Source organism: Cricetulus griseus, chromosome 5, assembly GCF_003668045.3.
Source record: "Cricetulus griseus strain 17A/GY chromosome 5, alternate assembly CriGri-PICRH-1.0, whole genome shotgun sequence".
Taxonomy (NCBI): domain Eukaryota; kingdom Metazoa; phylum Chordata; class Mammalia; order Rodentia; family Cricetidae; genus Cricetulus; species Cricetulus griseus.
Window position 1 is genome coordinate 25,957,281 of NC_048598.1, and position 26,172 is coordinate 25,983,452.

Genomic DNA, 26,172 nt, shown 5'->3' on the forward strand with positions numbered 1-26,172 from the left:
CACTCTTAACTTTGCATCTCTTATTTCCTTCACAGGCCCCTTCTGTGCCATCTGCCCATAGCCCACATGGTGAAATGTTATTATTGTACTAAATTTAGTATTATTTAGTATTATTATTACTAAATAGCCTAGAATTATACATCTGTGTTTCTGTGGCTGACTATAGGTGAAATTTTGCAGGCAGAACAAGCAGGTTTCTGCACATTTTTTGTGTGTCATAGCTTTGCTGCTTTCTGTGGAAGGTATTCAATATATTAGTATTCTCCATGCTCATAAGAAAAATAAAAAAGAATTTAGAACAACAAGCTATTGGTCTTTGTGATAAAGCAGTTTCATTTCAATGGATTGAATGATCGTGAGAATTATCTATGCTTAATAGTCAGTGGTGGTGCCATGGCTAAGAAGCAGATAGCTGTGATTGGAGCTGGGATCAGTGGCCTGGGAGCCATCAAGTGCTGTTTGGATGAAGATTTGGAGCCTACCTGCTTTGAAAGAAGTGACGACATCGGAGGCCTTTGGAAATTTCAAGTACATTTGCATTTTATTTGACTTTAAATATACTTTCACTGAAATAGCTACAATAATTTGGATAGTTTCATTAAATGAAACATACAGGATTTCACATAGTCCCATAACTAGTCAAGAAGTGACTCTAATCTCTGTGTTTATATCACTTATTGAGGAAACTTGTCAACTTTAGATGAAGAATAAAATTTTTAAGACTGTATTCAAAGCAGCTGAAATCCGGTGTGACCCTCGAAAATATTAGTAAAGTGGTGGTGGCTATGGATTGTTTTTAATTGTTTAGAAAGTTAGAGATTCCATAGATTTGGATGGTAAAATAGAATGATGGTCCATTGCGCACTTCTATTATGTAATTTGACATTCTGTCTTGTAATAAATGCATGCTACTCTTTCTTAAATATCCTAGGGCATAGTATAGGGATATAGATCAGTGTATGTAGATCTCTCTCTCTGTGTCTCTGTCTCTCTGTCTCTCTCTGTCGGTGTGTGGATGTGTGTGTGTGTGAGTGTGTGGGGGGTGTTTTACAGGACATTTTTTATATAACAATGACTATTTTTTTCTCTGAGTTCTAAGTAGCAAGAGATGCACTGCTTTCAAGGGTGGTAACTGCTGAATGGGCCCATTTCTTTTTTAAATTAGATTTTAAATATATTTTACGTGACAACCAGTTTCCCTTCCCTCCTTTCCTCCCGTTCCCTTCCCTTACCTCCCTTACCTCCCTTCTATCCATCCCCCACTCCCTACCCCCCCTCCCTTCTCATCCAAGCCTCCTCCATCTCCCTTCAGAAAGGCTAAGGCCTCCCATGGAAGTCAACAAAGCATGGCTTATCAACTTGAGACAGGACCAAGCTCCTCCCCTCTGCATCAAGGCTGAACAAGACATCCCAATAGGGAGTAGGTTCCAAAAAGCCAGTTCATGCACCAGGGACAGGTCCTAATCCCACTGTTAGGCACCCCACAAACAGACCAAGCTACACAATTGTCACCCACATGTAGAGGGTCTAGGTCAGTCCAGTGCAGGTGCCCTGGCTGTTGGACTAGAGTATGTGAGTTCCCATGAGCTCAGGTCAGCTGTCTCTGTGGGTTTCACTATCATGATCTTGATCCCCCCCTTGCTCATATAATCCCCTTTCCCTCCCTTCAACTAGACTCCCAAAGTTTGGCCCAGTGCTTGGCTGTGGATCTCTGCATCTGCTTCCATCAGTTACTGTTGAAGGCTCTAGGATACCAATTAGGGTAGTCACAATCTGATTACAGGCCAGTTCAGGCACCCTCTCCACTATTGCTAGGAGTCTTAGCTGGGGTCATCTTTGTGGATTCCCTGGTACCCGGTTTCTCCCTAACCCCATAATGGCACCCTCCACCAAAATACCTTTTTCATTCCTCTACCCCTCAGTCCCTCCCCCAATTTGCCCATCCTGTTATCTCATGTTCTCATCCCTCATGCCCTCCCCTCTACTGTCCTCTGCCCCCACTTTATCCAGGAGATCTCTTCTATTTCCCATCCCAGGGTGATCCAGTCCTCCCTCTTAGGGTCCTCCTTGTTACTTAGGTTCTTTGGGGCTGTGGATTGTAGCCTGGTTATCCTTTGCCTTATGTTTAACATCCACTTATGAGTACACACCCAGTTTGTCTTCCCAAGCCTGGGTTACCTCACTCAGGATGATTTTTTTCTAGCTCCATCCATTTTAGACCCAAGTGTCTAAGTTCTGATGATCCTACAGAATCATTTTGCTCACCAGTCATTGATGGCCCATGTGACATCTTAGGGGTCTTCAATAAAGTTTCCTTTATTGCTCTTGGCTTTTGTCCCCACTCAGACCAAATATCAACAGCTTAACTATGAGGTCTCTTCATTTCTGTGGACAATGGTTGCTCGGGCAAAGTGATTAGCATGACTGTCTCACTGGGATCTCCCTTTGGTATCCCTGAAACAGAGAAGTGTCCAAGGAGCAGCCTCACTCTCCCCAAACACCTTTCAACATGGTATTGTTATAATTCAAATACCCTTCTGGAACCCGTGGGATTTCTCCAAGGATCAGCTTTCTGTTTTTATGTACCAAAGTCCATGCTATTTCTTCTTTAAGAGTTCACTCAGTCAATGAAGATTTTTGAATACTTACTATGTACAAGGAACTTTTACAAGTGAAGGAATATAATAACAGGTATGAGTGGAAAATCCTAAAAATGAAATAAATAGTATAGATAGTAACTGTAAGCATAATGCAAAGAGTACAGCAGGATCTGAGAGTTGGGACTATAATCTAAGTAAGAGGTCATAGAGAACCTCAACATAAAGTGATTTTGGAACAATGAATTAACAAATAAAAAGGCAAGGCTGGAGATCATCCGAGAAAAGGGTTTAGGGGGAACTTGGGGTGCAGAACTGACTGTGAGGCGGGAGCATGACTAACATGGCAGGGACAACCAGCAGGCTAGTATAGTTGGCTAGTAGTGCCCAAGGGGGAGAAAGCTAGGCTATGGTTCTGAGGGGCACATGAAAGTGGGTTTTGTTAGTGGGTATAGACTGTAGTAAGGACAAGAAGAGCAACATCCTTTCTTTGTACAAGGACTTTCTTACTATGTTGACACTAGATCAAAGGGAAGGCTGAAAAAGAATGTCTAATTTCAAAGACTCTCAATAATAAGATAGACATGATGTTATGTTAAACTTTATCAAGATCCATGAGAGTATAGCAAATTGTACTATTTGAAATACAATATAGTGTATCATATATGTTAGTGTCTATTACATTTCTCTTTGCAGTTTTTATCATGTATACAAATGTTCACTGTATGTGCTTATGAGTTCATGGCTACTTCATGTTTTTAATTGATAGTTCCTTTCATTAATATAAAAATCTTGTTTCTAAAGAATAATTTTAATGTACATTACATGGTATTTGGTATTGCTATTATCAAATTACCTCTCATTTTGTTAGAGCGGGTACATAAAGCTGCATGAGCCCCAGCTAGACCTGGAGTGTGAAGATTGTAGGAATGGGTACTGTCTGGGGTGCCTTGGACCTTCCCATTTTGTGTAGTCATTTTTGTTTACCTCAAATATTACTTCACTTTCATACTTGAGGGAATTTTTACTGGGATTAGAAATCTAGAAAGACACTTTGATTTGTCATTTTAAAGACATTATTCTCTTTTCTGACATCCATTATCCTGGTTGAGAAGTCATACACAGGATTTGTTGTTGATTTATCGTGATATTTTTCTCTCTCTAGAAAATATAGGAGCTAGGGAGAAAACATCAGTGAATGTTTGACAATATATAAAAAGCAATGTTCTACTTTTTAAATACCTGAGGCCACTTAAAATATTTTATTACCTTGTAGTTATGAAGTTTGTTGTATTGAGGGGTTTTCTCTTGTAGAAAAACCCTTTGGAGAAAATGCCTAGCATCTACAAGTCTGTGACTATCAACACTTCCAAAGAAATGATGTGCTTCAGTGACTTCCCCATTCCTGAGGACTTTCCCAACTACATGCATAACTGCAAACTCATGGAATACCTCAGGAAGTACGCCACGCACTTCAGCCTTCTTCGTTACATTCGATTTAAGGTGAAATGTTGCACTGTGTGTACCTGTGCATGCATGTGAGCAAATCCACTCACCTAGGCACACACAAAGTTATACCCAGCATCTTCTGATTTTCATGCATGAAGAAGAGGTTATCAGTGAGCTCCCACAGCATGAAATCATCAAAGGTTGAAATATTTTGATAATTTCACTTAAATGTGAGGTTGGAAGACTTTGCTCATCAGAACCTATTGTGATCATGCATTGCAGTGGCATGGCCTTCCTTATCAAGTCAAAATGTTTGAGAACTTATAATTATAGCAGTAGAGCTTCAGCCAAATGATGTTACTTGTAGAACAAGAAGCAGGCTCATACAAAGAATATTTGTTTCCTACCTTCTACCTATGGTCAGCACTACAACTTGAATACACAAACCTGTTTTCATTTCATGATGAAATTTTAATTCTTTGAACTTCAAAATGCAGGCCTGTCTTATAGAATGAAAAACATGAAGAAATATTATCTCCATGCATATAGAAGTCTTCCTAGGGAGATATTAATGTTGTGGATTCAGCTACTCCAATATTTCATAAAGCCTTAACTGTTTCTATTTCTATAGAAGATTAGATCTGTAACAGAAGTTCCTGAATATATTGAAAATGCACCCAACACTGAACCTACTGTGGAAGGAACAGGAACTATATTGGTGTGAACACCTTAGATAAGTGTCCCATCAGGGTTTGTAGGACTTGAGGAGGAGGAACTGTAAACTGAGTCACCTGTGTTTCTATCTGTGCTTCCTCATTCTCAGACCACAGTGAGGAGTGTGCGGAAGCGTCCAGACTTTGGAGTCAGTGGACAATGGGATGTGGTTGTGGAGACTGATGGGAAACAGGAGAGCCTGGTCTTTGATGGGATTCTGGTCTGCAGTGGCCATCACACAGACCCCCACCTGCCACTTAAGTCCTTCCCAGGTATGTCATGAAGAATCTGATAGAGAAGCATTTTCCAAATAACTTACAGGCAGAAATGAGTGGACAGAAATGTTACTAAGGTTTCATGAGTGGGCATACATGTTATTAAGTTTCATGAATGAACATAAATGTTATGAAGTTTCTGTAAATTTTCCCTGCTAAATCTCAGCAGCAAAGTGTTCATTCTCTGTTAACTGGACAATATAATCCATTGAAATACAGAACCAGGCAAATACAATGACCCATGCTCTCTCCCTTATCATTGCATCCAGCTTCTAATGAGTAACAAAACTCAGTTGACATTCTAATGGCTTTAGTTTTGTCAATTTATTTGGCTTCAGTCTATTCCAGAGAAAGTGAAATTAATAAAAATGAGGCACAAAGACAAATGACAAGTAAACAGCTGGCAAATCCATAAATTTAGAAATCTTAACATATGGGGAAGGAATTTCAGTGTATTTATTTATCATGAGTTTATTTTTAATTTTATAAGTAAAATATAATTACTCATCCCCCTTTCCTTTCCTCCCTCCAACAACAATATATGTGATATATATGACTTAAGGGCTGCTCACTTGGTATTGGATAACCAACTGAAGGGTCTTTTACCTGGCGAAGACTATTTCTCTGGCTCTCGGCATTTCTTACTCAAATATAGTCTAGGTGTGGAGGCCATGAGGTTTCCCCCTTCCACATCCTACCTTTTCATTGGCTAATACAGCCAAATGAGAAGCTTACTGCTCCCTTGTAGATCTAAATGGTAAAATGGTATTCATCTCATGGCAGTTGGTGGTTTGCTCCCCTATCTCCCCTAACTAAACCCTCTCTCCTTACTCTTAACCCACTTGCCCTCTATTTCCATCAAATTTCCACCAGGAATCAATTAGAAATTATTTTATATTTCAATTCCTTTCTATGGTGCCCAAGAAACCATTGGGCAAAATGGAGACACAGTAAATAAGATCGCTTTAAATGGTTGCTCAAAAATTCTGATCCAATTAGGCATAACAGGTGTATAATCTTTTTGCAAACTAACACAAATATTTGTAAAATGAAAGTCCCTGGTTGCAGGCTTTATGAAGCATGCAGCCAAGCCAGGTACAGCATCAGGTACTGGCATCAGGCACATAAGGCACATACCAATGAAGAAAAGGTCGCCAGATCCTAGAGAATTGTAAAACAGTACAACACCCAGTAGTGCCTTGCTTTGTCAGTTTGCTTAGAACTGTGAGAATAACATAATAATGAATAGCAGTAAATCCTGGTGTGGTGTGACACCTTCACTTGTACAGAGTCAAGACAGATAGATCTGTTATTTTGTAAATACTTAATAAGATCACCAGTCTGTATTCAGAGCCTGTGAACTCTTCTTCTGAGTCCTCCATCCCTTGAACTCCCTTAAACATAAATTGCATTTGAGGACCATGTGTGGTCTTCAGCTGGCTGATCCTGATTTCATTTCTTCCTCCTTCAGGTTGTTCGGGATGTAGCTTTTTTATGTATGTTAGTATGTGAAAGTTCTCCTCGTAATGACAAATTATCTTCTTCCACCACAGGCATTAAGAAGTTTGAAGGCTGTTATTTCCATAGTCGGGAATACAAAAGTCCTGAGGACTACACAGGAAAGAGAATCATAGTGGTCGGCATTGGGAATTCTGGTGTGGACATTGCAGTGGAACTTGGCCGAGTAGCAAAACAGGTTTGTTGGCAATCATTGACTTCACCAGCAGAATGCTGTGCATTTATAGGTGTCATCCTGAATGTAGGTTTGGCTTAGGAAAGTCCAGAAAAAAAAATGTAGAGAAATCTATGGACCTACCCTTAAGATGTTTGAATTCATGCTAAGTACAAAATGAATGCAAAATAAATCCATTATACTAACAATTGGAACCGGCATGTGAACAATTTACCAGGTGCCCTAAGTGAAGAGAGAACCAGCATGGCATCAAATAACCGATTTGATTTTCCTTGGTAGGATCTTCTTATGAGGGGATCATGTGCTAATTGTCTTCTGAGTCTGGGTTACTCTCACCAAATATTTTCCACAGATTTATTTTAAAGAAAACAATACAGACTGTTATAGCAATTAATATGGTGATTAACTTATGAATTCAGACTCTTTTTTATATACAAAGAATAGCTATGTCAATATCCAGGGGTATTTTTTTAACATGGTATTTCAGAGACAGGTAGATAAGTGAATTGCCTGTTAGTTTTCATGAATAAATTTGGTGTCATATAAACAGCCTTTTTTCTGGGGCTCAATAAAAACTCTGGCAAAGCACAGCATGGTGACTACTGCACAGTGGTGCTCGGCTTCCTGTCTTCAGGAACAGTAGCTAACATTTGAACAGTACAGCAGGTAAACATTCCTCTGTTCTCCCCTGCTTAATTCTGCTTTCCACAGGTATTCCTCAGCACTCGACGAGGATCGTGGATTTTACACCGCGTCTGGAGTAATGGATATCCCATGGATAGTTCATTCTTCACTCGGTTCCATAGCTTTCTCCAGAAAATATTAACCACAGCAGCAGTAAATAAGTATCTAGAGAAGATGCTGAACTCCAGATTCAACCATGCACATTATGGTCTGCAGCCACAGCACAGGTGACAAACCCAGGGCTTGACGTGGGTAATCGTGTGTAGATACGATGAACATTTTGCTTTGAAGACAACTAAACTTTGGGCTCCTGACTGATCTCACACCGTTAGGAATGCAAAGCACTCTGATTTGCATAATGTACATCACTGCATGCAAATGTGTGTGCCCTTCTTGAATCACTTGTAAATTCTCATCCATTCATCAATCAACTAACACTTGATTGCTAGACACCAAAAATTCAGACAAAAGGCTATAAATGCCTCTCCCATTAATAGGTATCAACTGTGGAGATCAGAGAAAGCACAGACATGGGTTTCAGCACAGCAATGTGAGATGCCATGATGAATTTTGGACAGGGGTATATCTAGCTCCAAATAAGACACAGTTATTTTGAGGTTGGGGTAGAAGTATCAGGGAAGCTACGTGGAATGGGAGCTAAGGGATCCTTCCTCTGTAAGATCACCCTAGTAATTCCAGGTCTTATCCCATGGAAGTTTCTTGGCTCATCCTAGTAATTCCAGGTCTTATCCCATGGAAGTTTCTCGGCTCAGAAATCATCAATGGCTTCCAGTTAATAAGAAAAAGATAGAGTGGGATCAGGACTAAGCGGAGTTAAGAAAAGAAATAAATACAATGGAATATAATTCAAACAAGTTAGGTACTCCAGAATTCATTCACATATTATGATATGTCGAGGTGGTGCCATCAAGGGTAATTGAGAGTAGGTGGTGTCCTGAGGATGAGGCCCCTAGGAGGGCTTAGGATTTTACAAGAGGAAGAGTTAACTAAATTAGAGGTTTTAATCTGTCTTCCTGTGTGGTGCCACTTCAGACTATGACACCTTAGACTATACAGTGTCCCCAGCAGCAAGAAGGAACTCACTAGATGTGAGTTCTTGACACTGGCTCTTCATAACTGATCTAAATCAATAAATGTTATGTTTTTATAAATTACCCAGACTTATATATTGGTCTAGCAAAGGTAAACAGATAAGCCAACAAATACTATCTTTCTTATATGACTATTTATGTCTTCAAGTGTGTGTGTGTGTGTGTGTGTGTGTGTGTGTGTGTGTGTGTGTGTGTACATGCATGTGTGTGTGTGAGTTCATGTGGAGGCCAGAGCTTGATGTAAAATGCCCTATGAAATTGCTCTCCATCTTATTTTTTTGAGAAAAGTTCTCTCACTGAACATGTTGCTCACCAACTCAGTTTGACTAGCTAGATAGCGTGTCCCAGAGCCTTCTTGTCTCCTCCTTCCTACTGGTGGGATTACAGTTACACACTGCAGTGCCCAGGTTGTCATGCAGGTGCTGGGGATAGAACTCAGGTCCGCCTTCTTGCACAGCTGGTACTTATGAACTTAACTGTTCTGCCTCTTCATTGTCTCATGTGTTTCAGCAGATGGTATAAAGGAATGTGACATGTATTGATATGTTCACTAAAAAATACTAATGACCTCCTATTATGTTGTGAATGAAAACATTACATTCTGTGTAGGATGATAAGAACATTTCTTCAACTATAGTGGTGAGAAGGGTGAAGGAAGAGGATGGTGACTATGACAAAGACTGTCACAGTAGACTGCCTAGGGGTAGAACTAGGTGATAAACTAATAGAATGATCTAGGAAGCAGTTCTCAGGAGTGAAGTTTAAGCTAAGACTTAAAGAGCAAGAAGGAGTGAACAGAAAAATCATCCAGGAAAGAAGGCTGAAAGTAAGGGGATTCTCAGGCAAAACATCCTTGAGCTAGGAAGAGGCTGTGTGCAAAGTGAGGAACAGAAGAGAGCCCAGAACTATGACGAAGTCAGTGAGAGGACCACCAAGAGGCAGAAGCTAGGACACCTAAGGCTGGAGCATGGGGGAGAATTTGGATTCTGTCCATTTTTTAAAGATGATTGCATAATTTTAAGGTAGCTCACTTGCTCTGCTATACATGTACAATGGAACTGTTACTATAGTGAGGCAAATCAAAATATCCACAATCTCACGTAGACTATTTTGGCAAAAGCACCTGTTGGCTATAGTCCCTATGCTGTGAATTTTGTTTATTCTGCACACTTCAACTTTCTATCCTCTGACCTACACCTCTCCAAGTCCTCCTCCACCCTAAATGCCTACAGCCATTGTATTCGCTACTCATTTGGTTTCTTTTACATTTTACATGTAAGTAACATAATGTAGTACTCCTTTCCAGTATCTGGCATATTTCAGGTAGCATACTATTTTATAGGTTCATTATGCTGTGGTAACTGGCAAGATCTTCTTTTTATTAATTTTTCTTTTTTGTTCATATTTTGAGGATTCTGTATAATGTATTTTGATCATATTCACGCCTCCCAAATTCCTGACAGATCTACACATCCCATACACACCTAATGTTGTGCTATTTTTAAACCATCAAGTCCAATTTGTGCTACTCATGTACTGTTTGATGTTGGCCTTTTGAACTCGGGTACTTGTGCATACTAGGCAAGTACTCTACCACCAGTTTTAAAGCTGAATAACACCCCCTTGCACACATATATGACAGTCATGGGTTGCATAAAGACAGACAGTCAGACAAACGTGTATCATAGTTTCTTACTCTAATGTAGCTACACTTAGGTTTTGTTTTTATTTTTTGGTTAGTGCAAATGAGACTACAGTGAACATGGAATACAGACATGTTTTGAGGGCAGTGATTTTATCCTTTTGGGTATATACTAAGAATAAGGATTTAGAGGTCATATGATACTGTATTTTTAAGCATCTCGAACTAGGAGGCAAAGGATCCATTAAGGCTTTGAACAGTATATAAGTCTTTCTTGTCCATAGGTCAAATAAGTACCTGGAGATTAATTTTAGGGATCCCGAAGGTGAAAGACTGGTGCACACTGGGGAGAACTTGGTGTGGGGTTCTAATGAAAGGCAGCATTAATTCTTCATGAAGTAGTCCCCTAGCACTGATGAAGCAGAGAAGACGAACAGGCTGAGTCCCTTCCAGAGGCCATAATGCCCAAGAAGGAGGACCCAGAAAGGCCTCCTCTGGATGATGACTCAGCAAGAATAGGGATGTCTGCTAGATTCTTTGTCACAGAGTCAGCCCACTTACCTTGTACCACTTGCAGAACAGCCACCCAAAGGAGCCTTCGGTAACCAAAGGCAACTGTCAGAAGTGTCAAAAAAAAAGCTTCTCCTGTATGTCAATAACCAGAATCTAGACAGAAGGATCCAAACATCAGGGCAGGTGCTAGAGAAGTTGAGTGGAGAAGAGAATCAACTTGCATGAAAATTTGAAGCAATCTTTTAATAAAGGCAAGGCTACATAGAACTCTTTGGTAATTAAAAATATCATTTCCCTATTAAAAGCCAAAGCAGATAGATAACAGAAAAAAAATGCTTACTAGAAAGACGAGAAATAAGAATATAGAGGACATGCAATACTTGGAAGAGTAGAAAAGATTTTTCATATTGCAAAGGGGGACACTGGGCTCCAGGATATAATACTGCCAATGCGCACACACACACACACACACACACACACACACACACACACACACACACACACACACACACACACACACACTCCTCAGTAAGCCCCTCAGTTATGACACTCACTTCCCTGTCCTGCATGGAGTGTACTGGTTAGCCACATGCATTGTCTCCTGAAAGTTACCTTGAGACTGGGCTTGAAAAACCACAGGCATTTACAAAGATCTTTATGTCTTTCCCCCAAATACCAAAAGAAACAAACCCCAGCCTTAAGTCAAAGTCTTTTTTTGTTGTTTTTTTTTTTTCCGCAGGGGGTATTCGAGACAGGGTTTCTCTGCAACTTTGGAGCCTGTCCTGGAACTCACTCTGTAGATCAGGCTAGTCTTGAACCCACAGAGATCCACTTGCCTCTGCCTCCTCGATGCTGGGATGTACCACCACCACCCAGCTTAAGTCTACAAACTTCATAGCCTGGCCTGATCACTGAAGCACACCCTGATAGAGCATCCCTTATCTTATTCCACCAGGATACCCTGCAGCCTCGGTGATTTCTTCTAGTACGTTCTTTGAACATGTGAGCCTGTTTCAGTACTTCTTACTTTAGAATTCTACCCTATTATTTCTTAAAGTGTCTGCAGTCCCAGCCTCAGACAGACAAAACTCTTGGGTAAACTGTAGCAGAAAGGAGGTACAATCTGCCTTTTATTGATCTGTATATATACAACCTTGGAAACTATAGTGCAATAGAATGCAGATTCTGCTTGAAAATGTCTCAAACTCAGGCCCCTAAATCCCGTAAAAAGAAAAGAAAGTCATGCAAGTTTGGTCCACAATAGCAAAGTGTCAGAGCAAATACCTCAGAATAGAAGAATAAAAGGGGGAAAGGTGATGAGTAACAAATAAATATTGTGTACAGTTAAATTTGAATAAAGGTAGACAGAAAAGAAATGAAAACACAGAAAGAAATCAGAAAGGAAGAAGTGAAGGAAGGAAGAATGGGTGGATGGATAGATGGGTGGACTAAAGCAAGCAAGCTCCGCGCATTCCCTCTGGGGCTGATGGGTACAGCCTATGGGAAGCATCCCTGAATGTGCTACTTCCTCTTCATAAACTCAGGCATTATGAGGGAATTCGTACAAGCCAAGTGGTGTCAGGGCTTCATTTCAGAAAGTAAAAGAAAATACCTATTAGAATAAAGCACTGAGTGATTGAAGCCCCTCTTAATTAAGACACATATGGTTCTTTGTAGGACTCTTGAAATATTCCAGAAGCCATGCATATTACATTTCTTCTCATCATATTTTCCCATTGGTTTAGCTTGAGGCACTGTTTTACTATGCAAAGACTTAAATTTTAAACATTCGTGCGTGTGGTGTCTGTCTTTCCTCTTGTACTTCCTTCTTAAAGTCTAGATAAAGATGGGCTCTCCTGTCGCAAGAATGTAAACTTATTTTCCAAAAATTTACTCACTATATTTGGGACTTTTAAGTATTTCTTAGCATAACCATTTGATCAGTTAAGAACATGTTTGCCCAGGATGACTAAGGGGAAGACGTAACATCACACACCAATCAGAAGCCCTAAACCCCTCAGGCAGAGTGAAAACCAGGTAACCCTATACTTTCATCCTTCACTCCTTTCTATAAATTTCCTCTAGCCAAACCTCCTGCTACACACCCTCATGTGCACTCTTGAGTCACTTCCTGACAGAAACGCTTTCTGAGAAGCTTGTCCATCGTCAGAGGCTTTTGTTTTTCTGTGTACATCACACTTCCATGACAGGGGCCAATCATTTCCTAAGGGCCACTGGTGCATTGAGGAGAAAAGCGAAGTGAGTCATCCAAAGGGCTGCTGGTGGAATGTGGCACACTGATTACAGAAACATTCTTACTTAGAAGCAGAACTAGCAATCGGTATGTGTATGGTAAAGGAAATGCAGGAGAGACAGTTACTATCATTACCAACCGCTGCACACTGTGCAGAATTGGACAAGTTGGCTTTCACCTGCCGAGCAGCCACACGGTAGCCTGCTTTATACCTGCATCACCATACACATGGGCAGTGGGCTACATTACAATGGCTGTGAGGTAGTAGGTGACAATCTTGCAGTTCCAATGCAATTTCAAAGCATTACTGTCCTATATCTGTGGATTTGTTTTTAATCAAAACCCTGAATGTGGCACATGATTGTATACATTTTGACTTTTCATGACCTGACCGTCAACACATTTCATTTATAATCATAGAAAATTGTTCCTCTGTGTTATTTCCAGTCCAATTCTTACCTCTGTAGAAAGATTCTCTCACTTGTTTACTAGGTACCTCTTCCTTGCTTGAGCAGAAGATTGGCTGGACAGGGTGGTCAGGTGACATGGCTTCCTCAAATGGGACTGCATTGAATATAAGTCTGAAGAGACTAGTGTGTACCCAGAAAAAAATGCCACACTCGGTATACATAGTCTTCGCTCTCTCCCTTTCTCACAATTCCTCTCGATAATGGGTTCAATGCCTGGGGGCCGGTTACTCAAGACAAAACTTTATTACTTAACAAATACCTGAGCAGGTGCTGGGGTGTCTGGTAGCTTTCTGGCTATCTCTGCTACAGATGTTTTCTGCATACATTTCTACATATATTTTAATCTCACAAACAATAATAATTTGATACAAAAAGAAAAAGAAGGAATGTTAATATAGCCTATGGCTTGTTTTCAAAAGTCAATGTCATTTTCCCTAAAATCTAAGAAGTAAAAATATTTTATAATAAAACAAATAAGAAATACATGAATGAATGAATGAATGAATGAATGAATGAATGAATGAACGAATGGATAATGTTATACATGCAGATTTTCAAGATAAAATATGACACAAAATATTTGAAGTAAAGTAGATCTGAGATAGCCGCTAAGCCCTCAGAGTATAAAATATACTATCTTATTTACTGAGATAGATCAGTAGATAAGATCACTTAATGTGCAAACATGACGTCCTGAGTTGACTCCCCAGAACCCACATAAGAAAATAAATTTTACAAGTCAGGTATGGCCACATGTGCATGTAACCCCAAATTTGGGAGGCAGAGGCAGGTAGATCTGGGGAGCTCAATGGCTAGACAGCCTAGGCAAAACCTCAAACTTTAGGTTTAGTGAGAGGCCTTATTCCAAGGGAATAATACCTAGTGTGATAAAATGGGATGCTTTATATCCACTCTAACCTCTGCATGCTTGTGTATGAGTATACACCTACACACACACACACACACACACACACACACACACACACACACACACACACACACACACACACACACTCCTGTGTTTGGAGAGAGAACTGACAAGGGAAGTTGCTAGCTTCAAATCCTTCTCTCAAACATTGCTTTCTCCTTCTTAGAACTGATTAGCTTTTTATTTTTATATACAGACCACTGAGTCAGCATCCCACCATCAGTGATGACCTTCCAAATCACATCATTTCTGGAAGAGTCCAAGTGAAGCCCAACGTGAAGGAGTTCACAGAAACAGACGCTGTTTTTGACGATGGCACGGTGGAGGAGAATATTGATGTTGTCATCTTTGCCACAGGATACAGTTTTTCTTTTCCATTCCTTGAGGATCTGATTGCAGTTACTGACAATGAAGTGTCCCTGTATAAGTTGATGTTCCCTCCAGACCTGGAAAAGCCAACACTGGCTGTCATTGGACTCATCCAACCCTTGGGCATCATCCTACCTATTGCAGAACTCCAGTCTCGCTGGGCTGTGCGGGTATTCAAAGGTCTGTGAACAAAGGCTGTGAGGGGACTGGCATTTCACCTAACGTGAACCCTACTTTCTCTTCACACTAGTTCCCTCCTTCTGGTTAAACATGCCCTTCCTTTTTTTGTTGTTGCTGTTTTCCTTGTATTGAAAACAGACTTTTTTTATCACATAATATATCCTGATTACAGTTTCTCCTCCATCTTCAAGTTCCTTCCCACCCCTCTCATCTATATACATTCCCTGCCTGTCTATTATTAGAAAAGTAACAGGATTCTAAGGGAATATAATATAATATAATATAATATAATATAATCTATTAAATCTGATTGAACAAAACAGAGGGGGAAATGCCCAAGAGAAGACACAAAAAACGAGACCCATTGGTTAACTCACTAAGGAATGGAATCATATTACATACACAAAGGACCTGTATGGCAAAAAGAGAAAAAAAAGTTATAAATGAACAATTTTTTAAAAGTTAATTTTTTAAAAAGTAGAAATCCCTGTCACAAATTATGAGACAAGGAACCTGCAAAGATACTGTTGAGTGTTTGGCCATCTACTGCTGGGCATGAAGCCTGCCCTCAAAAGTAGTTTGTCTCCTCAGTGAGATTCCCTTGGGAGAAACTAAATTTTCATTTGCAAATGGTTATCAATTGGAAATTATCTCTGAGTTAGAAATAGGGCATGTGCCCACTTCTCCTTTCAGCTCTAGAAGCCCATCTTGTGCAGACCTGTGCAGGCAACTTATTCTCTGTGAGTCCATATGTGTGTCAATCTCATTGATTTAGAGGGCCTTTTATTTCCTGGTTTCTCCATCCCCTAAGACTCTTACACTCTGTCTGCCTCCTTTTCCATGGAGTTCCCTGAGACCTGAGGAATAGAGGACACTTGATGGAAACATCTCTTTTGGGGGCTGGGTGTTCCAAGGTCTCCCAACTCTCTGCATATTGTCTGGCAGTGGGTCTCTATTTCTTCTCATCTGCTGCAGGAGGAAGCTTCTCTGATGATGGCTGAGCATGGTCAGAATAAAATAATCATAATCACAATCATAGACTATGTTATCATATCTATTAGCAGAATGTCACTAGGAGTTAAGTTATTGCCATATTTTTTGTTGGCTTGGTTTTTTGTTTTGTTTTAGAACAGTAGTATTTTGTTTTACTCTAGATTCCAGGCTATTTAATCTCAGGTTCATGGTCACCTAAGCAGTGTTGGGTATAAATTCCATTTTATGGGGTTGGTCTTAAGTCAAATCAGATATTGGTTGATCATCCTCATACCTTTGTGCCACGATTGCACTAGCATATATTGCAGGTAGGACACAATTGTAGATAAAAGGGTTTGTAGCTGTGTTGGTGTTTGTTTCCCCTTTGGTAGTGTGTAGAATACCTTTCTGTACAAACACTAGTACATCGTAGTGAAGGCTCTAAGTAGGCATCAGTTCAATGTCTCTATGATCAATGAGTTATGCAGGTGTTGTCTTCATCAGTGGAGCCTTGCCATCAGAGTGTGGAGAGCAACCAATAGTCTTGGATAAAGCCTTGGTTATTTAGGGATTTCCATGAGAACCCCTTAGCCAACAACTCAATGAGATACAACCCAATCCTGATATTAGAAGTTTCATTTTGGTGAGAAGTGACCAGTTGGGGATCTATCTCCCACATTATTTGAAATTTCATTTATATTTCCTTCATGTATGTATATATTTTAGGAAGATTCTACTCTATTAGGCTTCCATGCTACCCCTCAAATAGTCCTTAACTTTAGTTATCTCTCACCATATCACCTCCCTTGTCTCTCTTTTCCCTCTGCCTCCCCACTTGATCCTCCCATTCCAGCCATGACCCATCCATAACTATCTATTTTATTTCTTTTTCCTAATGAGATCTGTATGCCCTCCATCCTTTCCTCTATCCCTAACCTCTGTGGTTCTTTAGATTATAGTTTGTTTATCATTAACTTAACAGCTAGTATCAACATTGAAGTGAATACTTACCATATTAGTCTTTCTGTGTCTGGGTTACCTCACCCAGGATGAGGTTTTTTTTTTCTTTTTTCCTAGTTTGATCCATTTGCCTGAAAATTCCATGATTTCAATTTCTAACATCTGAGTAATAATACTCCATTGTGTAAATGTACCACATTTTCTTTACCCATTATTCTTTTGAGGGACATCTAGGTTGTTTCCAATTTCTGGCTATTGTGCATAAGGTAGTAATGAACATGGTTGAGACAGTGTCTCTATGGTAAGATGAAGCAACTTTGGGTATATGCCAAGAGTGGTATAGCCAGATCTTGAGGTATATGATTCCCATTTTCCTGAGGAATGACCATACTGATTTTCATAGTGGCTGTACAAGTTTGCCCTCCCACCAACAATGGGTGAGTGTACCCCTTAGTCCACATCCCTGCCAGTATGATCTGTCATTTGCTTTATTGATCTTACCCACTCTGCCAGGTGTAAGATAGAATCTCAAAGTAGTTTTGATTTGCATTTCCCTGATGACTGACGATGTTGAACATTTCTTTAAGTTACACATTCCCTTTGTATTTTTGTAAAATCTGATGGATTTTTCACTTCCAGGGTTGAGCAAATTGCCCTCCATGAAGACCATGAAGGTAGACATTGACCAAAGGAAAAAGGCTATGGGAAAACGGTAAAAATTCTGTAACAAGTGTTTGAAAACTCTAAAGGGATGATGAGAGTCTTAGTGTGGAATTCTAACTCAGTTCTCCTTGTCTCTCTCATCCTTCTCCATTCTACACCATGCTGTTACACAGCACAAAACCAAGTGCACACCTTAGTCCTCTGACTCAGTTCTGTGGTGAATGGGTGTATACTTATCCTCTGTATCTTATTAAATCTGCAGTTATAGATTTAATCTCCATCTTTAGTGATGTTTCTTCTGAGATCTCACCATGGAAACTTAATCAACTCCTGAAAAGTGACATTAATCTGACTTTCATCACAATCATGTTTTTTACGCACCAGCTAATGGCAGAAGCTAAGGTACATTTAAAGACCTAAGGCCAGAGCCCTAGTGACTACTATCTGATTACTCACTGCTGGTTCACAGTGAATACAGGGAGGGACCAGAAATTAAGTTCTCCAACCCATCTACATATCACACAGCTAAAAAAAAGAAAATCTCTCCCTTTACTATATGGGTTGTGAGAATCAAACTTAAATTCTGAGGCTTGGCAGAAAGCTCCGAGTTCTTCAAGGTTTTCTCTGACCTCCACACATGTGCACTACAACACACACACACACACACACACACAGAGAGAGAGAGAGAGAGAGAGAGAGAGAGAGAGAGAGAGAGAGAGAAAATAAATAAATAAATTAATTCTAAGACAGGCATATTAAAGATCACTGTGAACACAGTCTGCAGCTAAACATCCTGGTGTAAAAACAATGAATGTACATCAAGGACAAAAGCGTAGCTTCCATGTCTGCAGCTGCGTTCAATAGCTAGATGGTGCTGGGTTTCTCAGGGAAGCTTGCTCGCTCTCAGTTTCTTTAGCTCTAAGGCAGAAATAAAGCTCCTGCCTAGTACTGGAAGCTGAGTCTTCCATATTCTGTCTCTGCTTTAGGTATGTGAAGACAGCCCGGCACACTATCCAAGTGGACCACATTGAGTACATGGATGAGATTGCCACTCGGGTTGGGGTGAAGCCCAACCTGCTGCTCCTGTTTCTCTCAGATCCAAAGCTGGCCATGGAAGTTTTCTTTGGACCCTGCACCCCATACCAATACCGTTTGCGGGGTCCAGGGAAATGGGATGGGGCCCGGAGAGCCATCCTGACTCAGAGAGAGCGGATCATCAAACCCCTGAAGACTCGAATAAGTAGTGAAAGCAATCACTCCACCTCAGGGATCTCTTGGATAAAGATGGCACCAGTTGGCCTGGCATTTCTGGCTGCAGGTTTAGCTTACCTTAAATATATTTACCACGGTAAACGCAAATGAATGAGGGAATTGTTTAGTGGGGGAAACATGTACTCCTACTCAGTGTAGCTCATTACAAAGTCTTTAGTGAGTAACATATGTCAGTCTCATTTAACACGACTACAGCTACAGAAATGTTTAGATATACATTACAAGTAGAAGAGTCCTTTAAAATGGGTGCGAATTAACTTCTACAAACCATTTTGAGTCACAAGAAGGGCTTACATTTAAAACAGTCTTGAGCCCTTACTTAAAGTTTAAGAGACTTTAGCAGTCAAGCTGATCCTAACTGGTTCCACAAATGTTGGTTATACTTATAGGAATTTATAAATATTAATTGTGCACTGGTTATATTTTACACTTAATAATTTTTCCTTCCTACTTATTCGGTAAACTTGTGTTAAGATGTGAAAGCTTAAACTTAAAGCATAGAAATTTAAAAATATGTCAGAATGTTTTGTGTTTCAACTCATTAGAAACAATGAAATTTCTTTTCATTTAAATTGTGATCATTTAAAGAAAGAACTGAAGAATAAAATAGAATATAGGTCAGAGCTATCTATGAACTACTTTAACTTTCAGTATTCAGAAATGTAATTGCTGTGCTGTATTAAGGCTGTCTGGAGATTTAAGTAGCAGGCATGAGTCCATGCTGGCTGTCATTGTCACTTTACCTGGGGTTTAGGCCATTCTCTCCCTGTGTGGGATAAGTGGTTCTTCATTGTTGGAATTTGAAGAGTGCTAAAAAGCTTCTTTGTCTCAAATGCCTTCTTGTTCCACCAACTATTATAAAGTGTTCCTAGGACTCCATCTCCGCCATTTTGCTCTCCTGGCTATAAAACTCCAAAAACCCATGGAATGGGAGTGTGAAAGCTGAGTGCAGAGACTGAGGAGCCTATGAAATGGCCATCCCAGAAGATTCATCAGCAAACTATTCTATTTATTCACTGAGAAGTACCTTGCTTTCTCACCTGAATAACTCAACTGGAAGTTTACTTATTCTACTGACAGAAAAATGCCCACATGCCTTCCAGGCACTGAAATGGAATGGACACTGTTGTGCCTCAAGACTTCCTTCCATGGCTACAAAAACGACAGCATAATCACTTGATGCAGCTATCCTTAACCGTAGAAGCTACTGACAACTGTTGGAATAACCAAATCTCAAAAGCTAAAAATGTAAGAAAGGGAACTGTGCAGATATAATGGAGATAAATCTTAAAAATCAGGCAGGAACAAACACCTGAACAAGACTTCTCTCTTGAGTCACACCTCACATTTATGCCACAGTGACACCAAAGATAAATTGTTCTCTCATTTGAAAAGAAAGATGACCTTATTTTACTGATATAGACTATGTTTTCCTCCATGCTTCTTACTTATTCTCATAATATCCAAGTGAAAAATCTAGAGGTCCTATTATGTGCTTCCATTGCCTACTGTAGGCTGTGCTTCTGATGCCTCCTGATTTTACCTTCTGGGCATCCCTGAAAGCTATTTCATCCTTCCCAAGCGAGCCACCTCCACAATTTCACATCTCAGCAGGTTAAATATTCTTTCTTTCCATAACCTTGCCTTAGGTGGAACCTCTCCCTGGTCCACCCTCTTCCACACCATTGTCATGATTAGATCTAAAGGGGAAAAATCTCACCTTCCCTCTCCCTTAAAAGCTTTTCATCTATGAAAGCGGACATCTGTCTAGAACTGCCCTTCACCTGCCCCTTTGGTCTTATTCCCAGACATTTCCTTCCCAGTGAAGCAAACTCCTACACCCCAGGTGCATTTTGCTCCACATCATTGTACAGACTAATCTATTTGGAAAACAAATCTCTTTTCTCTTTTCCACACACACAAAAAAATCCTTCATCTCACAAACACGATTGTAATACCACATCCTTTGAGAACCATTATCTGAGCCTTAGTTCTCTTACCCTAAGTAGACACAATTAGAAGAAATTAAGAAAAAAAGTAAAACGAGAGGAAATTAACAACAAAAATTGGACCTTCTGGGTAAGAGGGAAGCCTGGAGATAGCCACTGTGGGAAATGTTGAAAGAGACAGTCACAATAAGAGGAAAAACAGACTCTTTTCTAGTCAGGAAAAAGAGAGGAAGGGGTTTGGAAATCCATAAAACATGCCTTGGAAAAAAGACAGGTGACATAGAAAAGTAAACCAAGCCCATCTTAGTGTGTGCATAGCCCTGGCAACAGGAGGGCAAGTAGAACGTTTTCACAAGCCGGGTCTCATCCTTGCTGGGGGATGCTTGGAACTGATCCTTCAAAAGTAGGATAATTGACAAGAATTTACTCCTGACCCCACAAAGAGATATACTTGCTTGCAGATGTGCAAACTGCAATTCAGAACACTATAAACATGGAAAATCAAGGCAAGATGACTCCTCCACAAGATTATAACTCCTTAACTGTAGAAGCTAAACATCCTGAAATAGGCAAAATGCTGGTGAAATTTCAGAAGTTTTCTGATAAAAAAAAAAAAAAACAAAGACCATTGACCTAAAGAGAATACAGACAAGCATAGGCAGATAGTACAGGACTGGAGAGGAAAGTTAGCAGCATAGAGGGGAAATTCAGCAATATGAATGACAAAATCAGTGATGAGAGTAGAATGTCATCAACATGGAAGGACAATTCAGCCAGGAAAATGTAGGGGGAAATAATAAACTGCTGGAAATGAAAAATGTAGTGAATCAAAAAAAGCAGTGTAAAACATTTTCAACAGACTTAACCAAGCTGGAGAAAGAATATTAGAGATGGAAGAAAAAGTTGACACATTCAAACATAAAATAAGGTGAGGGTCTGGAGAGATGACTCCATGCATAAGAGCACTGGCTACTCCTTTGAGGACTTAGGTTCAATTTCCATCAGCAACATGGTGGCTCACAACCATCTGTGAGTCCAGTTCCAGGGGACTTGATGTCCTCTTCTGGCCTTTACAGGTACAAGCATGCAAATCAGGCATACACACAGGCAAAACACCCAAGTACATAGAATAAAAATAGTTACAGAAAATAAAACAAAATAAGCATGGTCTTAAGGTCTAAGAACTCTAAAATGTGACCTAGACAACTAATCTAAGAATCTATGGGACATAAAGAGCTGAGCTAAATATTAAAGACATTGAAAATGTATTCAGTGAAATTATAGCAAAAAATTTCACAAATCCAGAGGAAGAAACAGATGTGCAAGCATAGGAAGCATTCAGAGCCTATATAGACAAGATCAGAAAAGAATCTTCCTGTGATACATCATCAACAATATGTCAAAGATACAGACTAAAGGAACACCATTATATCAGCAACACAACCAAGGTAAAAAGACTGAAACAACATCCGTTCTCTTATCAACAGCCATAAGATCAACGAAAGCATGGAATGATGTTTCAAGCCCTGAAAATAAGCAACCTCCAATAAATATTACTAGATCCAGTAACCTGTCTTTTAAAACAATCATAGAAATGAGGACATTTCAAGACAAGCACAAACTGTAACATTCCATGACCACCCAGCCAGCACTACGGAAGTTACTTATTGGAATACTGTACACCCTGAAGCACCCACAGATGGTCTCAGTCACAAGAACATGGGAAAGAATAATTTTCATGACAGTAATAGATGGACAAAAGAAGAATGAGGAAGGAACTAAATATGTTTAATGCAGTGAACAAACAAAACCCTGCTAAAGGAGAAAATATAGAAGCAACAAGGGGAAACAACCAACAAAATTGCAGAAATCAGTAAATATCTCTCAACCTTAAATATGAATGGCTTTAACTTAACAGTGAAGAATGGAAACTGGATGATTAAACAGCTTGATCCAACTATCTATTTTGTTTCTAAGAAATGCATGTCATATATAAGACACCCACATACTAAAAGTCAAAGAATGGAAAATAATTTATCAAACAAGCAGAAACCTTGAATTGGTTGACATAGCTATTCTAATAACTGATAAAGTAGACTTCAAATGAAATTTAGAAAAGATAAAGAAGCCCACTATATATTAATCAGAGCACAAGCCACCAAGAAGATAGAACCATATACTCAAAACACCAGGCCTCCTATTTCATAAAACAGAATCTAACTAACACAAACAGATTTCTATATAATAATAGTAGTGACTTGAACGAACCACTCTTATCTCTAGATAGGCCATTCAAACTAAAAATCAGCAAAAATACACAGGTAAGCTATATCATAAGGCATTTAACAGATGTCTACAGAATATTCCATCCAACAGACACAAACACATATTCTCCTAGTAACCCATGGGACTTTCTCTAAAATAGACTACACCACAAACCATAAATAAAGTCTGACAAAAGATTCAAAGAACCAAAATAATTTTATTGAAAAGACAAAAAAAAACAAAATAACTTCTTCTATGTTATCAGATCATAATACAATAAAATCAGAAATCATTAGCAATAAAAATACAAAAACTACACAAATATATGGATAATGAACAATACACTCTTTAATGCCCAGCATGGCAGAAAAGAATTTCTTTTGTTTGTTTTTTGAGACAGGGTTTCTCTGTGTAGCTTTGGAGCCTGACCTGGAACTCACTCTGAAGACCAGGCTGGCCTTGAACTCATAGAGATTGGCCTGCCTCTGCCTCCCCAGTGCTGGGATTAAAGGTGTGCACCACTAACACCTGGTGGAAAAGAAACTTTAAAATTACTAGAATCAAATGATAATGAAAGCACAAATTACCAGAACTTTTGAGAAGTTAAGGCTATTTTAAGAGGAATTTGTAAACCCATGTTTCTTACATTTAAAACCAGAAAGGTTAAAAACAACAAGAAGAAATTATGTACCTCAAGTCCTAAAAAGGCAAGAATGATTCCCCATTCAGTATCTTCTGCGGTGCATACTGAGGTACTGCTGTGGCCTTTTGGAGAGTTATATTGTTTTGACATTTTTGTGTATTTCTTATATTTTTGTTCCAGTTCGTACAACATTGGGTTTTCTGAGTGAGCAGCCATTCCTTATTGGCTGAGTCTCTACTCTAACTCAGAGAGAAGAAACAAACTGTACAAAAGCAAGACCACCAAACCAACTAGATGTCAAATGCAGTTAAAATGCACTGGAACCAACTATACCACTTTAGCAATAACATGGAAAATAAAACAACAAAGTCAAGTAGCATAAGGCATGATGTTAAAATTAATTATAGTAAAAGTGAAAATAAGAAATGAATACATAAAGGAAGGGGACAGGCATATTAGCTACTTTTCTGTTGCTATGATAAAATACACAGAAAAAATTAAGGAAGAAAGGTTTGTTTTTGCTACAGTTCTAAAAGGGGTACAGTACAGTCCGTCATCACAGAGAAGGGATGACATCAGGATTGTGAGGCTACCTTGGCAGTCTGAAGCAGAGCAATCACTTTTCACTTGCACACAGAAAGAGGACAGAAATAGAAAACAGTGGCCACTTGGCAGTGATGTAATTCCTACATCAAAACTCCATGTCCTGAAGGTCCTGAGCATCCCCAAACAGCACTGCTAAGTAAATAGAGACTTAGTGTTCAAACTTATGCATCTATGAGGGGCATTTCTCATTCCAACCACTCTGTGAAAAAGAAAGAGGAAATGGGAAATTGCAATAAAGGGGAGGAAAAAGAAAGTAGAAAGAGAAGCATACTAGGAAGAGAGAGAGAGATCAGTAGGAAAAGCAAATGAATGAAGGTTGATAGATATAAGAAAAGAAAGGAAGGATAAGACAGAAAGGATTTGCTTTAAGTAAGGGGGCTGGGGAGATGTCTCAGTAGTGAAGAGTTTGCTGCTATTTCAAAGGACCAGAATTCCACTCCCAGCACCCATATGTAACCGCTCACAACCACCTGCAACACCAGCCCAACAGATCCAATGCCTTCTTCTGTCCTCATTGAATACACATACACACACTCATGCACACACGCACAAATAAACAAATCTTTTCAATTAAATAAAAATAAAACTAAGAAATATTACAAAAAGAACAAAATGAATGCATAAAGAAAAAAGAGTTGAAGAAAAGACGAAGTGTTATTTCAGCTTCTTTATGTCTCCTCCAGTACTGGCATTTACCAGGCAGAGTGGAAACTCATTGCCTTTCCTATGTCTGGACAGATGATGGTGCCAGATCTGGCAAGAGTCAGTTGCCTAGTAGATCTGTAGTCACCCTAGGATCCTCCCTTCTTTGAGTACCAGAAGCCAGTATTGGCTTCATTTATTTTTTGTGTCCTATGGGCTGGTCGGTTTCCTACTTACTCCAGAGACTCTCAAATTCACACTCCTTTTAGTTGCTGATAGCAGGCAAGAGCTGCTATCCAAGTGTGATGAAGGGTGAGGGGAACAAATGACCATGAGATTTGTAGTGCAGGATTCGTCTCGTTGCGTTCAGCTCCCACCTAGCATCAAACCTCATGTGGGAAGGTGAAGGCTGTGGAAATTGAGTGCTCTGGGGTACATAAATTTCAAGAGTTCTCACCAGCAACTAATCATGCATCAGAGAAGCAGCTACTGAGGCTAACCACCCTGCAGAGGCTTGCAGCATTCACTTTCCAGAGGTATCCTCAGGTGATGGGTTTTGCTGCCTACTACAATGAGAGGCCTCCCACTACCAAGCCCTTCACACCCTCAGTCTCCTCCACCTAGACTTCTTCCCATGTTCCAGTTCAGCCTTCTCTCTCACCACCATGCCTGGCACAACCATCTCCTACACAGACTTAGTGGCAGAGTGTCCTCATGCTCTGACTTTTGATTAATCCTTGTTTCATTATTGGTTCATTTTGGTAGCTCATTTTTCAAACAATATGCACTCTCTCAAGATTGTGTGTGGTCATAGCCCTCTGAGACATAAGGAGTGACAAAATGGATTTCCTTTCCAATGGTGAGCTGCCACACAAGAGGACTCAGCGGCACAGCAAACACCCCTACTGGATTTAAGGGTTTTGAGAACCATGAGCTTATTCTGTAAGAGACTTCTACTTTCTTTTCACCAGAAACTTTTGCCTACTTTGTGGGTGATATTTTCTTCCACTTCTGTGGGAAGCTACTGGGTGCTTCCTTCCTTTCACTGTGTAGCTTGTTTCTCTCCACTTTTCAGTTGCCATGATATCTCTGTTGTGATGTCTGAGGTTCTGCCTTTCCATAGAATCGTCCATGTCTTGTGACTCCACTTCTCCTCTGTGTTACATAGTTCCTGATCTTCCATCTTACCCTGGAGCCTCACTGCATTTGATTTAAATCAGTGCCTCATACAATGAATCATTTCCTCCATAACTGGGATTCACAAGTCCGAGAATCAGAGAGTAGAAATGAGAAGTAGGCCAGTTACCATTACTCATAGTG

General features: G+C 39.8%; 1 protein-coding gene across 1 annotated transcript; it reads left to right on the forward strand.

Annotated features, from left to right (window-relative positions):
• Window positions 1-393: 393 nt before the first annotated feature.
• LOC100773480 (flavin-containing monooxygenase 5) lies at window positions 394-7,643 on the forward strand. The gene is made up of 5 exons (XM_027418092.1): window positions 394-528; window positions 3,912-4,100; window positions 4,870-5,032; window positions 6,589-6,731; window positions 7,440-7,643. The coding sequence occupies exons 1-5, from the start codon at window positions 394-396 to the stop codon at window positions 7,641-7,643; spliced, it is 834 nt and encodes a 277-aa protein (XP_027273893.1).
• Window positions 7,644-26,172: the final 18,529 nt, after the last annotated feature.